The sequence below is a fragment of the Rhipicephalus microplus genome, chromosome 4 (assembly GCF_043290135.1).
Source record: "Rhipicephalus microplus isolate Deutch F79 chromosome 4, USDA_Rmic, whole genome shotgun sequence".
In the NCBI taxonomy this organism is placed as follows: Eukaryota; Metazoa; Arthropoda; class Arachnida; order Ixodida; family Ixodidae; genus Rhipicephalus; species Rhipicephalus microplus.
Genome location: NC_134703.1, coordinates 228,277,000 through 228,298,065, shown reverse-complemented (window position 1 = coordinate 228,298,065; position 21,066 = coordinate 228,277,000). Strand labels below are relative to the sequence as shown.

Sequence of the window (21,066 nt, the reverse complement as noted above, 5' to 3'; positions counted from 1 at the left end):
AAGCAAACAAGTTGCGCGAAGCAAAGTCTTCGTTGCGGTCGTCGCTGTTGGAGTCCGGCGCAAAGCAAGTCGGTGTACCGTACTATAGATGAATCTACTCCTCCTCTGTAATTTCTGCCGCATGTAATAATAATAATAAATACCAGAATGATAATTTTCATTTGCGCAACAATATGAACTCTCGATTACCGTGCAAGGCAAACACGTTTTCGTACAAGAAATTACGCCGTCTACACAACAACCCGAAAGGTGACGTGTGAATACAGCGTACCATTCGCTTTCCATTGCCGTCGCCGATCACAACACGGGCAGCGGGAGCAAACTCGAACTGCAACGCCACTACTTCTCGCGACCGCCATCCGGCCTGCCTCTCTGGCAGAGCTTTCAAACCGAGTTTATTCTAGTAACCTTTTCTGCACCCAAAGTTGCAGTTAGGAATAAAGCAAGAATGTTAAGCTTTCTTCATCGTTTTATAGGTCATTGTCATCACTGCTAAAAAATGTATGATCGAAGTACAATAATAAAAGAACCACATCAAAGCCCCGCTGTTGAGCGCTACACTTCCTTTGAGTGATTTGCGATGGCGGTGGCTGCTGTCCATACACGCAGCGTCCCTTGCAGAAGTGCCCCTCGTAGCGATGTCGTGCAGAGGGACCCTCTCTGGCAAGAGAAACATGCAGCGCTCCGCACACTTCCCTTTCTAGGTGTGGGGTGCTCAACATGCATAGGTTTATTTACCTATACGAAATACCCCACTATACAAAATACGTCGACAGAATTCTCAGACAAAAAAAAAAAAAGCAGTGACTTATAGTCAGTAAAATACGCTATTCAATAATTAGAGGGTACAAGTTCTGTGAAATTGCATGCACACTAGAATCCTGCACATTCACAGGCAACATATAAAAATAGTGGCAATGTAGCTGCAGTACATCACCACACAGAGAATGCACAGAAGGCAATGGCTATGCAATCCAGGATTTAATCATTTTCTGATGAAACAAATCAGCATGCAGAAGGTCATGCAATTTTTTTCATGTGTGTCACAAATAATTCTCAGTCCTCATGTCGTTCAGCCCAAGCAGCTCATTCTGCTCGAAAGTACGCTCGTATTGCGTGACCTTCAGGGCTGGGTCTGGCTCCGGGGCACACAGATTCTGCACATAGCTGTTACCACAGGGATCATCCAACACCAAGGTGACTGGTAGCTTCCCAGCAGCTGCCTGTGTCAGCTTTTCCACCACAGCACCCATGCGCAGCCGGCCTGACCCGGTAGCTGAGTCACCCTGCACAATGTGGTTCCACTTCAGAATGCAGCTATCTCCGCGCAGCAGGACAAGGCACGAGAAAAGAAAGATGAACAAAACTGACAACTTATCTACTGAAAATACGCATCAACCTTATGTGGCGGCAACAAGAATGACGTGCCAAAGAATAACAATCTACTGAAAGAACTAAACGATTAGAAGATTGCACTTGATGATCAAGGCTGTACGGTCAACTGCAGCACGTGAAACGAAGACACATATATATACTCATACAAATTTTAAAGGAGAAAATTCAAGGATATTCTCAACATTTCAAGGGTTCCTCACATTTTTCGGCTAAATACAGACTCCAAGCTAGGATTAAATTTTTTACAATGACTGAATTAATTGATTGCACTTATAAATATAGTTGAAACTCCATAGACTGTGGCAAAATGCTCTCAAGTCATGCTGCCACGAAGACACAACATGCATAGTTCCTATGCCGATGAATACCTGTGCCATTTGGAGTGACGTGAGCAATAAAGACCGGATTCCTAGACAATAAAAGACCTGGAATTAGGCGCCAAAAATAGGCAGGCAAAACACTATTTTAGGCCCTGGAAATCGTAAATATAGGCACAATAAAGTTTGAAGAAAGTCAAAATTCAAGTGGGATCTGTGTCTATGACAGAAAAGCAATCAGAAATCTTTTAGTTTATGATGGTAAAAAGGCGCAAATGGTTTATCATGGCCATTCACTCCTGGGTCTGTTTCTTTTGGCATGGCTGAGAAGGGCAACAGAGCAGCAAGGAGCCAGAGTGATAATAGGCCTTTCTTTCTCGTATTAACTTGGTCTAACAACGCAGGGTTACATTCACCAGGTTCACAAGGGCCATTCACCAGGTTCGAGAACTTTGAGCAGGCAAGAGGAATGCATGCACTGGGCACTCATGATCTCATCTGCCAAGATTTGTAATGCTATGCGCCCTAGAAAAAGGTGACATGTCAGAATGAACACCGCTTGACCTTCATCTGACGAGCACTCGCCCCAACATCATGGAGGTGATGTACGTATACAAGAAATGGACCTGCGTACGCCAAAGTAGTACATGACACTGCAAGAATTATTCAAGGCGACATGTGCAATTTGTGCACTCTGTTGCCTGAATAGAGGCATGAAGGTAGACATAAATAGATTCAATTTGTATTAAAACATACAAATGCAATCTATGTCGTATCAGGAGAGATGCGACGCTAAGCTGCCTTCATTTCATTTGCACTTGTGTTCTTGCCATTCTCACATCTTACCGGTGCCAGCCCTGACATATGTTGACATGTTTCTGGTGCATCGTCCCTTAGACCACTTCCAGTGGTGCGAGGCTGTGTATCGTGAGGATACATTATCGATGCCAGCCTCTCTAAACATATCCACAAGAGGAATCCATCCCACAGAAACAGGCAGTACAATGCAGAGAAAGTAGAAACGACGCAACAGCGCTTGCGTGCTTAACTTCGCATGAGCATGTAACGCAAATGTAACTTTGCGTGCGCATGACGTGTTGGTGTGTCTGCGTCATGTGATCATTCGGCTCCAAGTTGCTCCAATATCAAAGAGGGGCTTGCGAAGTACACACCGTGTGAGTGGCAAAGGTTTCAAGCTCACTTCCTCGTATCATGCTTTCACAGCTTGTAATGAAATAAATAAAAATTCTAGTGGTGCAATGCTTTTTATTGGGCAAGCAACAATTTATAGTGTACAAGTAAAATTTCTCATGTGAAGTAGTGGCGCACGATTTAAGAAATGACAAAGAAAACAAAAACACGTGAGCATCCTTGGTCTTCTTGATTTACACCTACTTCGCCCTCATGACACGCATTTGTTCATTATTCTGCGACTGTACAGAATCATCTCCTGTTCCCTATACGCATGCGAGTAGACACAGCGGAGATGCCAAGCAGACGACGTGACACAGATGAATACGTGATGGAGGTCGATTGGCCTTCCTACTGTCTGAGAGGCCTTGTCGCCTTGACAGTGCTGAAAGGAACTTATGAGATGGAGTATAGGCTGCACCTCATAAAGTGCCGAAAGCTCAATTTTGCCTGGTAATATGAACACCAGTCAACAAATGTACTCGAAAGCAAAATCTGAGGTTAAATAGTGTTCATATCAATACCAATTTTGAAAATAGACATTTATAGACACTTATAAAAATTTAGGCACAAACAACATCTATAAAAGCTCTTCTTAAGCTCTAATTCATGATAATATATCAAAGTGGCACAATAGGAATGCAAGAAACAAAATAGGCATTCAATCCGGTCTCTAGTAGTCAACAATGCACTTCACAACACACAAGTGAGGCATTTCAAGTATTTAGGCATTACAATATCAGATGACTTATCTTAGAAAAACATATTATTAGCTTATGTAATATTGTAGAGATTGTAGAGCATTGGACATTAAGGCGTAAGCTAAAATTTGCTTCCCTAGATGTTAAACCAACTGTATACATGACTTTGATATGACACGCACTTGAATACGGAAGCATAATATGGGATCCACATAAAAAACGAAATAAAGAAAATTAAAAAATACAGGTACACAAATTCAGTGACTGACGTGCTCACACAACAAAGCTTGTCTGAGATTTCATTGTGGCGAAAAGTGGCTAGATTAAAATTCATTCACTTAATGAAACACGGCTGCTTTAGATTTAACCCTGAGATGCATACAAAACAGAATGTCACGTATTTCACAGTCTGTGAGATCGAGCCATCAGGACCAATCTGTGCCCATACCTACAAAGGTTGGCACTTTTGAAGAGTGGAACGTGCTACCGCACAATGCGACTAAAATTAACTCTTCAAAAGTATTAGAAAAAAATGATACAGGCCTACTATTCCTCAATATAACCACATATAAGCATTATTATCTTCCTTTTTTTTTCGTGTGATAAGTGGCATATATGTTTTGACATGATTTCAACTAACTACATGTGATGTTGAAAAGTTCTCAACTTTGATGAATTTTGAAGCATATGGAACAGCGTTCGTTGAGTGTAGTGTCTTGGATTTTGTTACTCTGCTCATCATTGGTCACCTATGTGTAAAACTTGAATACTTTTGTGCGTTGTACTTTCGGTTATATTTGCTTTGTGTTCGAACTATATACAACTTGTATGGTCTGTATGGTTATTTAAAGCTGCCAGATGCATTATCTGTCCTGATTTCACTCTGTAGTGCTAGTGTCTTTAACAATGTTTGAAAGGTATTCCCTCCTAAGTATTGCACCCCTGACACACTTGGACATGCACTGCCGGGACTGCGGGTGCACTGCAGATTTTTCGAGAACGAAGGTTCTTTTTCGTCACCACGGAATATTTGAAGCCCACAAATTTCAAAAGGCAGGGAAAAACTACATCAGGGCACCATCAATTGCTCCCCATGAAAACAAAATATCATTTTTAGATTATTGCCACTAACATTGTTAGGGCAAGATGGCTCGTGTCAACACAGCAGTGTTTCTTTAGTTTTATTGCGATGGCAATTATATGGACAGTCTTGGCTGGTTTTTACCGTCTGGTTTTAAGCTGCATTCATGCACCATATATGTATACATTTCTATATATAGGAAAAAAGCCGTCCGCGCTCAGCACCCAGCTCGTCGCAATGCGCCAACGTAGCTTATCTCCCACGGGTACTTTGCTCACGTATGGGGGTGGGGTGGGGGATAGGTGCTAGTGCGCTCGTGTATCCTTCAGTGGGGAGAATCGTGTGCCTTTGCCTTTCACCGGAATGATTGCGTTAGTTGCCTGGGCGACAAAGGTTAACTTCGCTTGCTAGGCAGGCCTCGTTTGTGAAAAGAGTGCTTTTCAAACACAGCAAAGTAACAACTGGGACACTCATTAGTTCGCACTCATGCCACCCCTCTGCACCTGTGATTATGTTTCGTGCATCAATTTTGATTAAACAGCGCATCAAGTGTTGCGTTGTACACGTTAGTCAGCTCTCGTCCTGTGTATGTTCTTTTCGTGCGTGATTTGTGCGGAAGCAGCGGGCTGCACGTTTCGATCTGATCTCCTAGCCATTCTCAGCGTTACATTTCAAGTTATAAAGTGAACCAAAACGTAGAGGCGAGTGAATTGGTACTGATCCATTAAGATCAGTACCAATGTAGCATGAAAAGGACACGAACATGGTGTGCAGTTTCTGCCTGCGTCTGGGTCGTGCGTTCATGATATATGTAGTAGTAATAGTAGGTGCTAGTGCGCTCGTAGTAGACGTAGTAGTAGTAGTAGTAGTGCGTCATAGTAGTACGTAGCCACCACCACGGCCAGACTAGAGGAGCGGCACATGCGCACTCATTTGAATTGAAGAGGAAACCCGTGCACGTTAATTATAAATAAAAAGATAGTTGTATTTTTCGCGCTACGTTTATGACGTAATGATATTCCAAGTTATTGCTTTCATTTCTTGGCCCTTGCGGCAAAAGTGTTACATTTAGGGGCGAAGCTCCTTAAGCCGTGGGACGTGCGTTCATGATATATGTAGTAGTAATAGTAGGTGCTAGTGCGCTTGTAGTAGACGTAGTAGTAGTAGTAGTAGTAGTAGTGCGTCATAGTAGTACGTAGCCACCACCACGGCCAGACTAGAGGAGCGGCACATGCGCACTCATTTGAATTGAAGAGGAAACCGTGCACGTTAATTATAAATAAAAAGATAGTTGTTTCTGATGAAATAACCTACCGCGACGAGCATTGGTGCCTGAATTTACAATAAACTTGCCTTGAATTTGATGCTTACTAAAGAAAACTATTAACAGAGGGACGCACTTTGAGCACAATATCGGACCAGAAAAGGTTGGCACATTATTCTCGCTGGGCGTAACCGCCTTGGTTTTAGCACGATTTAGCGAAGGTTAGGCTGCAGTGCCATAAACTAAACATGAAGCAGGGGCCACAAGAGTGTGCACACGTTTGTCTGCGCCACCTCTCGTTTAATCCTTGGAATGTCCGCTGGGTGGCGTTACTTTTATATGATGATTATGTGATGAAAAGATGCGAGATGGCGGTACTTGGAGAGTTCCCTACATATACAGCCGGATGGATAGACAGACAGATGCAAGGACGAACGGATGCACAGCACAAATGAACGCATCAATTAACGTACGCACTGGACGATAAGATGCACGGACGGACGGATGCATGAACGGATGCACAGACAGACGGAAGCGTGGACGGACTGACGGATGCCTCACCGCACTCATCATCATGCACTCCGTGGATATGCTGTGATTTTTTTTAGTTTTCTTGCCTTGTGAGTGCATGCGCGAATAAATGTGTTTGATGGTTCTTCAAAAAACTTCTCAGTTGAAAGTCAGTGCTCGTCTTGTGTCCTTCCTTTAATGTGTCTTAGTTTCTTGCACTGGTTATCTCGACCAGCTCTGAATCATTATCAACTTACCCAGTTTTCAATACTACTCAGTGCCATATCTAGTACACAGGGTTCCTTTTTATGTCCTAATCGCCAGTTCGCAAATCCAAATATTTCAACGTCTATGATCGCTTTATGTGCCTGCAAGGCAAGATCAGCTTCTTGGTATGCTCGACGTTTTAATGTGCCCCCCAAAGTTCAGGTGCTGTGTGATTTTCTACAACCGTCCCCTGGACATTTTTGAAGAATGTGCAATATTCCTACTCTGAATGGTGGCACCAAGCGAGACACCAAAAAGACGGCCTCTGGTTGACATGCTGCGAGGACAGGACTTCTAGCAGAGAATTCCAAGCGTAGTCAAGAGCAAGTGAGCAGGTAACAGAGTTTTTATGAAATAACGTGTGCCGTATGCTTCCAAAAAAAAGCAAAGCCTGATATTCAAGCGAAACTATTGAATGCAAGTAATGAACCAATTCCGAGAGGGTACGAAGAAGTTCTACGCCTTGGGCCAAAATATTGTGTCGAACCCCATCTTCGCACTGTTGAAAATGTTGCTATGTGCAGGGAAGTGTCGCGGAGGCTAAAGAAAGAAGAAAGGCTAAGCTGTGTGTCTGTGCCGACATTTTACCAAGGAACAGCAGCAGTAAAGAAAAAAAGGACAGGCGTCTTGTACCAATCGCCGATATCTTGGCATCTGAGAAACTTCGGAGCTTGGTTTCGGACAAGGAAGGCTTTTTTTTTTTTTTCTGGTTCCTGAACTCACATTACGAGAAAATGCAGGATGTGCCATAGGGAAACTTTTCGTTCTGGTCGAGGAGAAGCCAGGCAAGTATAAGCAGTGGACAATTGAACTACTCAATCACCTCAACCTCAAAGCGGTTGGTGATGTTAAAAAGACAAAAGGTCTTCTCATGAACATACTCTACGCAGCCAAAACACACAAGTCCGACATGCCGTTCAAAGCTATAGTGCCTGAGCATGGCACCTGTCTTCAAGCAGTATCTGGTTATTAAGCAATATCTGGCATTATTGTCTGTTTGATCTCATTATTATTGTGTCGGCGTCGAACAGCCACACGAACCGCAGGAGAAGCAGCCTTCTTAGGCTGCTGGTGGACGCTGCACAAGCTGACACTGCAATTCCCGCACTGGCCTCGAGGTTAAGTCCCGGCCATACAGCCTCGCCTGAGCTCGAGCCCAAGGTCGACAGCTCAGACCTGTCCACGGGCACGGAAACGTCAGCGCAGCCTGGTAGTCCTGGATCTCCTCAGGTCACCGGGCGATGGAGGTAGGAGCCTTGGCTCGGGTCCGAAACCCGACCGCCCTGATGCTTGGCTCGTATTTCTCTCGCCACCGCTGCGACTCCTCTTTTTCTTCTCTGTCATGCGTGTGCTTCAAACTATTGCTGCATTGAACTGGTGCTTCAGTCATTTATCGTTTGTTGGTACACATCTGTGCCAGCTTCTTCCTCATTGCTGAGTACCAACTTGGGTGACGGCGAGCACTTGAAATTCCGCTCACTTCATCCGTTTCAAGTTTCACGAACTCCAACCACTTTCAAATCCGCGCACTTCATCCCACACACGAGCCTTGTCCCATACAGCACTGTCTCTGCCATTGCTTACCGAACTTCCTGAATTTCGAGGAATCCAAAACAACTCATTTTTTAAGGTAAACAACCCCACGCTTTGGCTGCAAACCTTTGATGCATTAGCCCGTCACTATTCCTGGCCTGGCGACATCAAAACGTCACTTGCGAAGAGTCAACTACATGATTTGGCCAAAGCGTGGTATCGTTACAATGGCTCTAACCACAGCACTTGGACCACCTGGAGTGCAGCCCTAGTAAGCACCTTTCGCCCGCTCTCATCCACGTACGATACACAAGTTCATGCGAATGCAATCACGCGGGCAAGGTCCCACTGGAGATGCCACAAACTACATCTATGAGAAGCTCCAGCTCTTCAACGACTGTGGCATTACATGGCAGTCTCCCACTGCACGCCAGTATGTGGTCGACAGAATGTAGGCCATCCTGTCCTCTCAGGTGGCGGAGATCTCACTGTCCATCTTCATTCACAAAGCCACGGAACTCCAGCAGAGTACTCGATGCCGCCTCACTCTCGGCACAACGCAGCAGTCTGGACAGTCCCCAACCACCTCCACGTGACGGGGTTGCTTTACCTGCAGACGTCTAGGACACAACACCAAAGAGTGCCACCAATCGTCTCAGTCCCGGATTCAATATCAAGCCTTCTAAACTCTACTGTTACCTGTTGTGATGAGCGAAGAAAACGACAACGACGGAAGTGCGGGGCAAGGCGTGTTTAATGTGCGCGTGACTGTCAGCGAATCAGCTGATGACCAGTGGTGGCCCATAGAGGTGGCGTGCCACGATTGGGCCACGGGCGACCATCACGTGGCAGTGGGCTTTGTGGCTGGGGACGAGCCGAAGCAGCGGCAGACGGGAGACAGCGGGCCGAAGCGTCGGACGCAGGCGATCGAGGTCCCGGCCAGGGAACGCGGCCGTCCACGCTGCTGCCGTCCAACCACCAGCTTGGGCGGCATTGCCGGCACGAGTGCTGCATCTCGGGGCGCGGCCTGGCCTGCTGTTCTCTTCCTTGCCGAGGGCATCGCGGATCTCGGCGAGGCGTCTCCGCGGTCAGCCGTTGAACACAGCGATGAACGTGGCCTGGCTAATGGTCACGGTTGCGTCGAGCATCGCGTCTCGGCGCACGCTCTTCGCTGGACGGGCTGGCTATTCCCCGCATGGAGCATCGCGTCTCCTATGCGGGTTGACTGCTCCGTAGTCGCACCTACGCCATCAAGCGCCGGTGTCACCTGAGCGTCGCACTTCGGCAAGGGACGAGCGAGATGTTCTGCCGGGCGAGACGCGGGCGTGTGTACGGAGGACCATGGAGCCGGGCGAGGTTCAGGGTGGCCGAGGATTCAGATGCCAGGGGAGAGAATGGCTGAATCTACGATCGCCGAGTGGTGCCGAGCGACGGGCCAGACTCGGACGTGGGCCACGAGCTCATGAGCTGCAGGGTGCACCCGAGGGTACCTGGCGGTGCCCTGGCCAAGAAGGAACGTGCGGAAAAGAGAGCTCGAGAGTTGAGGCCACGAAGGCAGACGAAACGGTGTGCCGCTCGAGAGGACGAGTTCCTGGCAGCGTTCCTGAGCCGGACGTGAGACCCGTACGTGTCGGCCAGGTCGAGCTCCGGTGTGTCTGTTCAAGGTTCAAGGCCGAGACCTGCCGAACGGCTCCTGCCTGAGTGCAGAGGCCGGGAGCAGGTTCGTGGACGAGGCCTACCGGGTGTGGTCGTCGTGAGCCGTGGCCTGATCCAGGACCTCCGGAGTTGCGACCCTGACTGCTGGGTTGGCCGCGACGTCCGACTAAACGGCGCTGCACACGGTAGCGTATCCGTGCGTCGTCAGCCGTTCCACCCATGCCATGAAATAAAAAGTTCATGTTAATGATTTCTCGTCCGCTATCAACAAACACAGTGACGAACGTCCGTTTAACCACTACAATAAATGGCGAGCCTGCCAGGATTAAGCTCTCGCGTTACATCTGAGAGCCTCACGTTGTTTGTGTGTGGCAGACGAGAATGGACGACAAGAGAAAGCTAGTTGAGCTAGGGAAGGAGATGGGGCTGAGTGGAGAGGCTTTGCTGGCATGAGTGAGCGCGGAGGAAAAAGAAATGAGGAACCAGAGAGCTCGGAAACGAGGCCCGAGGCCGCGCTGGTCCAGGCTTCTCCGCCACCACTGCTCGAGAGTCGTGAGTCCATGGGACTGTTCTTCCTCATCACTGTGTATTGTGAGAAAAGTTGTTTGACTGAAACAACTTTCTTGTGCGGGGGGTTATTGTGATGAGCGAAGAAAACGACAACGACGGAAGTGCGGGGCAAGGCGTGTTTAATGTGCGCGTGACTGTCAGCGAATCAGCTGATGACCAGTGGTGGCCCATAGAGGTGGCGTGCCACGATTGGGCCACGGGCGACCATCACGTGGCAGTGGGCTTTGTGGCTGGGGACGAGCCGAAGCAGCGGCAGACGGGAGACAGCGGGCCGAAGCGTCGGACGCAGGCGATCGAGGTCCCGGCCAGGGAACGCGGCCGTCCACGCTGCTGCCGTCCAACCACCAGCTTGGGCGGCATTGCCGGCACGAGTGCTGCATCTCGGGGCGCGGCCTGGCCTGCTGTTCTCTTCCTTGCCGAGGGCATCGCGGATCTCGGCGAGGCGTCTCCGCGGTCAGCCGTTGAACACAGCGATGAACGTGGCCTGGCTAATGGTCACGGTTGCGTCGAGCATCGCGTCTCGGCGCACGCTCTTCGCTGGACGGGCTGGCTATTCCCCGCATGGAGCATCGCGTCTCCTATGCGGGTTGACTGCTCCGTAGTCGCACCTACGCCATCAAGCGCCGGTGTCACCTGAGCGTCGCACTTCGGCAAGGGACGAGCGAGATGTTCTGCCGGGCGAGACGCGGGCGTGTGTACGGAGGACCATGGAGCCGGGCGAGGTTCAGGGTGGCCGAGGATTCAGATGCCAGGGGAGAGAATGGCTGAATCTAGGATCGCCGAGTGGTGCCGAGCGACGGGCCAGACTCGGACGTGGGCCACGAGCTCATGAGCTGCAGGGTGCACCCGAGGGTACCTGGCGGTGCCCTGGCCAAGAAGGAACGTGCGGAAAAGAGAGCTCGAGAGTTGAGGCCACGAAGGCAGACGAAACGGTGTGCCGCTCGAGAGGACGAGTTCCTGGCAGCGTTCCTGAGCCGGACGTGAGACCCGTACGTGTCGGCCAGGTCGAGCTCCGGTGTGTCTGTTCAAGGTTCAAGGCCGAGACCTGCCGAACGGCTCCTGCCTGAGTGCAGAGGCCGGGAGCAGGTTCGTGGACGAGGCCTACCGGGTGTGGTCGTCGTGAGCCGTGGCCTGATCCAGGACCTCCGGAGTTGCGACCCTGACTGCTGGGTTGGCCGCGACGTCCGACTAAACGGCGCTGCACACGGTAGCGTATCCGTGCGTCGTCGGCCGTTCCACCCATGCCATGAAATAAAAAGTTCATGTTAATGATTTCTCGTCCGCTATCAACAAACACAGTGACGAACGTCCGTTTAACCACTACACCTGTGCATGTTGAAGGGATTGGCATTTTGTCAGCGCTTGTTGATACCGGCGCCGAACAGACGGCGCTCCAATGACGCCAAGCTCCCGACGCCATTTCCCCGTGGACTCAGCCTCCACTCCGTGAACTTGGAGGCATCGCTACTCCAGTGGCGATGCTTGACGTGAATGTCCGGACGACAGCAGGGAGAAAGTCTCTCCCAGCCATTCCTGTCTTGAAGGACCTGCCTGCCAACATGACGACATCCAGATCACAATCTATCACGACCGTACAGAGCTCCGGCCTTCATCAAGCGAGGCTATGGAGGCGCTCCTGCCAACGCTGAAAGGTGAGCCACCACCTGGTTCTTATCTTACCTTAGGTCCTTACCTAAGGTTCTTAGGTCCTTACCTTAGGTTCTGTACTGGCCCAGCATAAAGCAATTTTCGCCGACACTATAGCAGAGCTCTCAGGCACTAAGATGCTGTTGCACCGAATAGCAACTAGGCAATACCTTGCGATATACGTACCGTTGAGAAGATACGCTAACAGGGAGCGTGTTGTTATCGCAGATCAAGTACGCGATAAGCTCTCCGCAAGCATAATTAGCTTTTCGTCAAGTCTATGGGCAGCACCTGTCATGCTCGTGCTTAAGAAAAACGTATCTATGCTGTTCTGCGTAGATAACAGGCAGCTAAACAAGTGTACGATGCCTGACTCGTACCCATTGCCCCACATCGACGACCCTATCGATACAGTTCGCCACCGCATATTTCTCTCTTCACTCAATTTACGCGCAGGGTGCTGGCAGATTAGCGTCTCAGAAAAGGATAAATGTAAGACAGCCTTTCGAACTCCATCAGGCCTATACAAATTCAATCGCATGCCGTTTGGGCTCGGAACAACCCCTAGCACATTTCAGCGCGCAACAAATTCCGCATTAGGTTCACTAAAGAACCAAGCCTGCGTGGTTTATGTGGATGATATACTCGTTGATAGCACCACCAAGGATGAACACCTGCTTTTTTTAAAAGTGCTGCGCAGACTCTACGACGTGGGGTTTCCTTTAAACCGAAAGAAATGCCAGTTCAGCCTGTCTAAGATAGCATACCTAGGGTATAACATTTCTCCTGATGATATACAGCCACTCACGTAATCTAAGATAGCATACCTAGGGCATATTCCCCGATGATATACAGCCACTCCCAGAGAACATTGCAGCAGTGCTGGAATATCCGACACCAGCCAGCGTGAAGCAAATTCAATTTTTCATAGGTATGACGTCTTACTTGAGAAGGCTTATTGCTGACTTCGCTTCGATTGCAGCTCCCCTGAGCGATCTCCTTAACAAGGGTGTTCAGTTTGGATGGGGCGACATGCTAAAAACCACTTTTTCGACGATAAAACAAAGGCTCACTGCCTGTACAGTACTGAGTCACTTCAATGACGAATGGACCACTGAATAACACACCGACGTTAGCCAAGTCGGTCTAGGGGCAGTGCTAGTCCAGCGAAGTCCTGACGATGTTGAGCACATTGTCACTCATGCCAGCTGAAAACTCTCCGATACTGGGGCTCTTCAATTTTCCACTTCTGGCTACCCGCGGGCTGCCAGAGCCAGCCAGAGCAAGCTCGTTTTTCTCAGGCTGCTCCGTCCCCCCGCGGCGCACTTCCGGTTGGTGTTCGTTTTTCTCGAGTTGGATGTTCTGGCGACCCGCGGGGAGCCCGAGGGTCGCCAGACGCTTCCAGGACAATTTAGTCGTCCTGGAAGAGTCTTTTAGTCCAGGACAATTTAGCTTTCTGGAAGGTTTTGGGCAGGTTTCGGGCTAGCAGACGCCGAAAAAGGTACGATGCGCGCTCGGTGCCATCTTTGTGAAGACTCGGTGGATTGTAATGTGGGCACTTGACTACGCCTTCGCTTGTCATTACGCGTGGGGTTATCTTCTGAAGCCTGTTCCACCTTACGAGATGAGGCGATTACGAGTGGCGACGAGTGTTTGAAGCTACTGTTCATCGCATTTGTTATGTTTCCCATGAAGCTTCCTCCCGTGAACAATGCGGTGAACTGTTGACTGTGTCGTGCACATGCCTTAAAAGTTATGTACGTAGCACACGTTCGTACGCACGCATGGAGACAACTTTGGAGTTAATTTTTTTTTCGTAGTAGTCGTTTGTGAAGCTGTGCCTGCTTTCTGTGCACTAAGCAAAGACGATTGTGATCGAACTAGCTCGCTCTGTCGTATGTTTGCGCACGTGAAGCTCTTAGAACCTCTGTCCTAACTACTGGATTGATCCTCGATGGTGATAGAAGGCCCTAGATCGCAACTGTTGATGATGCTCGCAAGTCGCGAACGGCATGCGAACCGATTTCCATCTATGAGGCAGCATATGTGATATGATATTATACGATGCGGCGCAAGAAAAAAAAGGAGAATGGATTCAAAAATGTATACATCCTTTCTTGGCCCATTTAATCGTTGGCTTTGTCTTTTTTCACCTCTTCCTAATAATGCCGCGCAATACGTACAATGACCTAGTAGGTCGAAATCAAAGCTGATATACATGACATTCGTTATGTGCCACTAAGGACTGGAAAACAGGCAAGGCAAGTTCTAAAAATGGATCGAGAACGTGTCATGCAAATGTTAATTTTATATACGACGCACACTCGTGGTACCAATACCTGCGCATATCATAAACCTTAGAAAAAAACGCAAGTTGGTCAATGTGTGTTTGCAACGTATGATACACGATAGCTGAGCAGGTATATATCTTCAAGCTCTTTAGGGGACACGATCACTTCCGTGTGACTTCGCGTTGTGATGTGCAGTGACTGATATATGTACTAAAGAGGCGTGAGCTTGTCAAGCCGGCACCGTCGTGGCAGCTCGCCTTGCATTGTTCTCAAGGCAGCGTGCGCCAGCTGGCTGTTTCGTTCGCGGACGCTGCGATTGATCGTGCGAGCGTACGAAGTCGTACCCCAAATGCGTACACTTGATGATATTATTTCAGGTTTTTGGCGAGCTTAGCTACGTATTTCCAAGCGGACAATGCAGAAAAAAAACTAACATACACGCGGCCCACTGTTTCGTTTGCTGCCACGACAGTAAAGTTTGTTTACGTTTATGCTGGCTGTCCTGCATTCAATTTTGCGAACTTCGGGATGTCGCTGGGCGAGCGCGTAGCCAGCCTACGTCATTTTCTATCAGAACCAAATGCAGTGGTAGCTTTCAGGGAGCCCGCGGATAGGGTGGCTAGAATGGGGAGGTGTGAAAAGCGGCCGCCGAAACCGGCCCCAAAGCGCGCCGATGCCGCTTGGGGCGCTGCATGCACGGGCGGAGGTAACCTTGCGGAGGAGACACACGAGAGAGCATGCGCCGCTCTCCACAAAAATTGCTCCCACGCTGTGTGGTGGTAACCCGTTTTCGGTAAAATTATTTTGATCTCACCCGAAACCCTGAAGTAGCAGAGCAAGTAGCTATAGCTATAGCTATGCTCGACAGCAAACGGGAATTCATCTACAGCGACTCCAGGCCGGCCACCGAAGCCTTCGAATGCGGAGTCATCTCCGACCAGGCGCTACGTATCCTGCGCAAAGCGGACCCGAGTGCCCTGAAGCACTACACTGTCATCTGGTTTCCCGCCCCTCTCGGCCAGGTGCCGGGTGCCCTATCCAACCTCAACGAGATCGCCCATGATGCAGCGCGCGCACTTACCGACCGCACTGCCACAGGGCAACCCCATCTTGCTGGGTTAGATACCAATCGGGATGCACCAATTACGTAACATGAAATTACAAAGCACTTTTACCTGCAACGCCGCATTTTTCCACCCCCACATCTGAAAATTAACCGACCGCAGGCATTAACCCTACGCCTATTACAGACACACACGTACCCAAACCTTGCCACGCTTCACGTTTATTATCCCGATGCATACCCCAGCGACACATGCCCATCATGTGGACACACAACGACACTCGCACACATGCTCTGGGAGTGTAGAACAACTCCTCCCGACTCTACCTCAAGCAAGTGGGAGAGGTCCCTCAGGAGCTCACTTCTCGCCGACCAGCAATAGGCTGTCCAGCGGGCCCACGAAGCGGCCGCCAAGTACTCCCCGTCGGACGCCCGCTACGCGCTAAGCGCGTCCTGCAGGACTGAAATAAAGTTTTTTCATTCTATTCCATCGAGCAAGTGTAGGGCAGTAGATAGCACCTAAGCTCTTTAAAGTCTCATCACTGAAAACCATTCTTGAAAAGGTTTTGACATCTTTATTTTAACGTCCCAAAACCACCGTATGATTATGAGAGACGCCGTAGCGGAGGGATCCGGAAATTTCGACCACTTATTGATTATACTTCTGATTATACATCTTATTGATTATACTTCAAGATCAGAAGTTTGAATCAATGCGCCCATGCTGCAGGAGCCAGAATATCATTTTAATAAACCCCGTATATATAATTGACATGTCATAAAGCATTCGTTAAACATGGTTGTAGTACCATAATTTATCTTGCTAAGATAAACGTATACCCAAGTGTTTGTCTCACTAGGCACGAAGAGTTAAATGTGCATTTTACTTATTCCTAGAAGCATTTAGGATGAACAATGTCCTACAGGCTACCTTACCTATTAACCACCTTAAACCACGAAGACATTGACACTTTGTCCTTCCTTCTGCCATTGAGAACTTCCTATGAATCTATTTAAACATTGCAAGAATGACTGTCTGTCTTGCACATTTTTTAAATAATTCTTATTACTATATTGTATCTTTTAATGTGGTGTCTCTGTATCAGTGCATAGTTTTGATCCTGATGATTTTACGACACTTCATTATAATATTATGTGTAATTAATTTTTTACAGTTAATTCCCAACTATAGCACTGTAGATATATGTGATTTTGAATAATCAAAATCGTCAAATTAGATGCTTCGCCCAGCTAATTCATTTTCTCGAATAGTACATCTCCCGGAATTTCGGTCACACTACTTATTGATTTTTGCTTTTCATGTTCATGCCAAGTCATGATACATATGTATTCCCTCGCTCTCTTTTGTGGAGCTTTGTTTCATAACTTTTGTATTCTTACTCGGTGTCATTTTACACTTGTAAAGTTTATTTTTTATTCTACATGTATGAATGTCAGTCGTGTATTGCTGCTTTGCCAACTTGTGACTGGGTTGGTACTTTGTCAATCCCTCAAGCTTTTGGTCCTGTGCTCCTCGACCTATTGAAATAAAAGAAATAAAGTCTCTGACCAAAAAAAAAAAAACTATAGCTAATCTAGGAGAATTTAGCAAATTTTGCACAAGATGCCGGACGTAGAACACAGTGGCCTAATGTGCACCGGAGAGTTTCATGTGATGGCTTATAACAACGTGGTGCATGTTAAATACATTTCTCATTGTCACAGAAAGCCGAAATATTATTTCACCGTCAACCCTCTCCGCAAAGATATGATCACTGACCTACAAAAATTACAGTAATTTTGGCAGCTTGCATCTGCTAGCAGACCATAATCGCAGGTATTTGCAGTGTAAAATATTTGCAGTGTAAATAATTTTTCCACTTTTAACCTACATAAGGCCCGCTAGAATTGCAACTGTTTATGGTAACGTGAGCCTTGCTTTTGCAGCTACTGCAAACTTAATGCTCCGCGACCTGTACCATCAGCAAAAGCAAATTTTATTTTGGAAACATAACTTAAATAGCGCTACCGTGTTGCAGGAATGACTTGCTGACAACTACAACTTGCACAATTTAAGCAGCAGCTCCATGTCTACATGTATAACAAGTGCATCAAATACTAATCACCGAAGTAACGTGCTATACTAGCAACGGTGTTACTCATAACGCGTAACCACCACTGCAAAACAAGCGGGCGTTCTTGCACTCATCACGATTATTACGAAGTACCAGATTTCTCACAGCGAAGCTTGCCACATAATATACAGGGCGACCATCCGCCGCTCAGCGGTGTATGCTTCATGGGCAACAGACACTGCTAGTGCATCAGATGGAAGTCTTTCGTAGTCTTCCTTATTTTATTCCATCTCGTGCGGCATTTTTTTACAAACAGAGCGACTCCTCCACTAAGTGATCCACGTTGCCACCCTTGGGACTCTTCAAGAGGCTGAACTGAAGCATTAAGTTTTACGGACAAGCATAACGCAGGGACGCTGGATCTATTATTTTTTTTTTTTTTTGTCGTTGACACCTTCAGGCATTTCAGAGTAACCCAGCGCAATCAACGATTGACGAAGTACATGTAAAACAGCTACCGCCTTTGAAAAAAAAAAAAAAAAAGAAGCAGCGCACCCGAGGAAAACTCTGTGAAGTCCACCGCTCACTACCCGCGCCGTTGCCATCAGCGCCCCTAGCGTCATCGGCGCACCGAATGGCCTTCTCCGGCAAGCAAAAAGCGCCGCGCTCAACACACCTCCCCATTCTAGCCACCTTACCACGGGTCTCCAGAACCAACCCAGGAATCCGAAAATCAAAAAGCCCCACTGTGTGCCACTATCATTCCTATGAGCTAGAATGTATAGCAGTGACCTGGAGCGTGGACAATAAATTCCGCCGTTACCCCTTTGGGTGCAGGTTCACAGTGATAACGATGATGCTGCTTTCACTTGGATGCTTTTCACTTTTCACTTTTGACTTGGATGCTTTTCAAGCAATAGCTCAAGCATAAGTTTGCTCGGTGGATTATCACGCTCCAAGAATATGACTTTGATGTCCGTCACCGCGCTGGGTTCTTTAATCACATCGCCGATGCCTTGTCACACAACCGGCCCAAGCGCGTTGAAAAAAAAGCAAGCAAAACCACATCTATTTTGCTCATGTACATGTGCGCAAAGCCCAAGAAAAGGAAGAGAAATTGGCACCAATAATTGCATCTGTAGCGAGTACGGAAACAAACCAGTTGTTTTCAATACGCAATGATGTACTGTGCTGTCATCAGTGGTACCAGGATCTCTCCGAAGAACGATACCTACTGGCCTAAATGTTTGAGCACCAATATAGTACGTATATAGTACATTCATAATGACCCCGAAGGAGGGCACATCGGATAACGATGTGCCCTCCAAAAATTAAAAGAATGTTTATGGCGGTCAAAAATGCAATGCACTGTGCACTCTTACGTCGCCAGTTGTGCCCCGTGTCAGCAGTTTAACCGGCTTCCGGTGTGCCAGCCTAGACTGTTGACACCTGTTGAGATACCCGACCAGATATTTCATATGGTGGGCATTGACAACATCGGGCCACTCCTTGCCACCACTGCTGAAAACCGCTATATCATTGTAGCTGTAGACTATTTATTGAAGTACATGGAAGTGGCAGCCGTGCCATTGCTTGCCTGCGTTCATTTGGTCGTTCATTTGAATGGAGGCGTGGCTTGTCAAAGAAACTGATATCAGACCGCGCAACGATGTTTTGCAGTTGGAAACTACGAAAGTATCTTACCAAGGTGGGTGTACAGCACCATTACACATCTGCGTTCCATCCTCAGGCAAACGGCCTTATTGAGTGCACTAATAACAATATTCAGGCAAGACTCGCTCCATACACCAAAGTCTACCAGAAAGGAAAGGCCGACTGAGATGCCCACCTTCGGGCTATGCAGTTAACACGGCGCTGCAGACCTCTACTTTTGCAACACCATACGAACCCATATATGGAAAGCTTCCCCAACTAAAAGCGGCCCTCAGCCTGGATGCTCCAGTTAGTGTCACACGCTACGACAACCCTATAGACGCCTGCCAGAAGCTCAGAGCTGTGGCGAGGATTGATTTAATTGATATGCGGGGTTTAGCCTTTCAAAACTACCATATGATTATGGGAGACGTCGTAGTGAAGGGCTCCGGAAATTTCGACCACCTGGAGTTCTTTGATGTGCACCCAAATCTGAGCACGCGGGCCTACAACATTTCTGCCTCCATTGGAAATGCAGCCGCCGCAGCCGGGATTCAATCCCGCGATCTGCGGGTCAGCAGCCGAGTACCTTAGCCACTAGATCACCACGGCGAAGCGACTGCGGCGAGGAAAAGAGCCACACAAGCGCAAGTAAAAGAGAAGCACTATTATGACTGCCACCAGCGACCTGCCCCCCGAGTACAGCATTGGAGATGAGGTGCGGATGCAAAGGGGCAGCAGCTGCTTGGGTGGGAAGCTACTCACGAAATTCGAGGAGCCCTTCACTATCACCGAACGTCTAGGGCAGAACACTTGGCACATTACCAGCTCAGATACAAGATTTGCACTTGACCGGCAGAAAAGGAATAACTTTGCAGTGCACGTGTCACGCTTCAAGACGAGTGCGTAGTTTGGACTGAACTGCTGTTCCTTTTTGTTTGCCAGGTCCGCAGCGTGGCCAAGTTTGAAGAGCCAGCACGGCAACACGGCTCGGCGGCTGGAGCAAAGCGGAGGAAGACGAAGCAAAGAATAAACCAGCTTGCTCGACCAATGGGTCTTTTCTCTCTCTCTCTCTCTCTCTCTCTCTCTCTCTCTATATATATATATATATATATATATATATATATATATATATATATATATATATAGATCTAACAGACAGTAATGCCAAGGAATGTACAGGGGAAAACATTAGAACCAATGGAATGTAAATAAGAAGAAAGAAAAGTGGATGAAAAAATAACCAACGGTTGGTTATTTTTTCATCCACTTTTCTTTTTTCTTATTTACATTCCATTGGTTCTAATAACTTCCCCTGTACATTCCTTGGCATTACTGTCTGTTAGATCTCATTAATATTGTGTTAAAACACGGAAAAACGAGTCCTTAGGTATACACTTCTTTCCCTTATTTTTATATATATATATATATATAAATTTATATATATATATTGTCACGTGATCACAGAACGACCAGAACGTCTGTTCACAAGAGAAGCACTGGACGTCGAGCTGAACCAAACGTTAGAGCCCGAGCACACACCAACCGTCCTCTTCTTCTTTCACACCATGGCACATACTCGCATTGGCATGGCTAAACCTCCTTTCATGCCTGTGTCATTACCCCCCCCCCCCCCCCTTCGAAAAAAAAAAAAAGTACCACCCCGATGATCAATGCCGATTAAAAGTTAAAGTAGTCGCGTACACGCACAAAGACGCGTGATGAAGCAGTGTCAGGTGGCTCGGGGGTAGTGTGGCTTCATCCGTGCCACATGAACAATGTCGGCCTGCTGGGAACATCGAGATCGCTGAGCTGTATCTTCAAGCACAATTTCGTAGTTGAGATCTGTAAG

At 47.8% G+C, this 21,066-nt stretch overlaps 1 protein-coding gene across 1 annotated transcript in view; it reads right to left on the bottom strand.

The window, feature by feature from the left end:
* Nucleotides 1-966: 966 nt before the first annotated feature.
* Zpr1 (zinc finger protein Zpr1) overlaps nt 967-21,066 on the bottom strand; it is an 82,168-nt gene continuing 62,068 nt past the window's right edge. Inside the window, exon 3 of the mRNA XM_037423580.2 lies at nt 967-1,286. Coding sequence (XP_037279477.1) covers nt 1,044-1,286 — 243 coding nt within the window. The 3' untranslated portion in view covers nt 967-1,043. The remainder of the gene's footprint in view (nt 1,287-21,066) is intronic.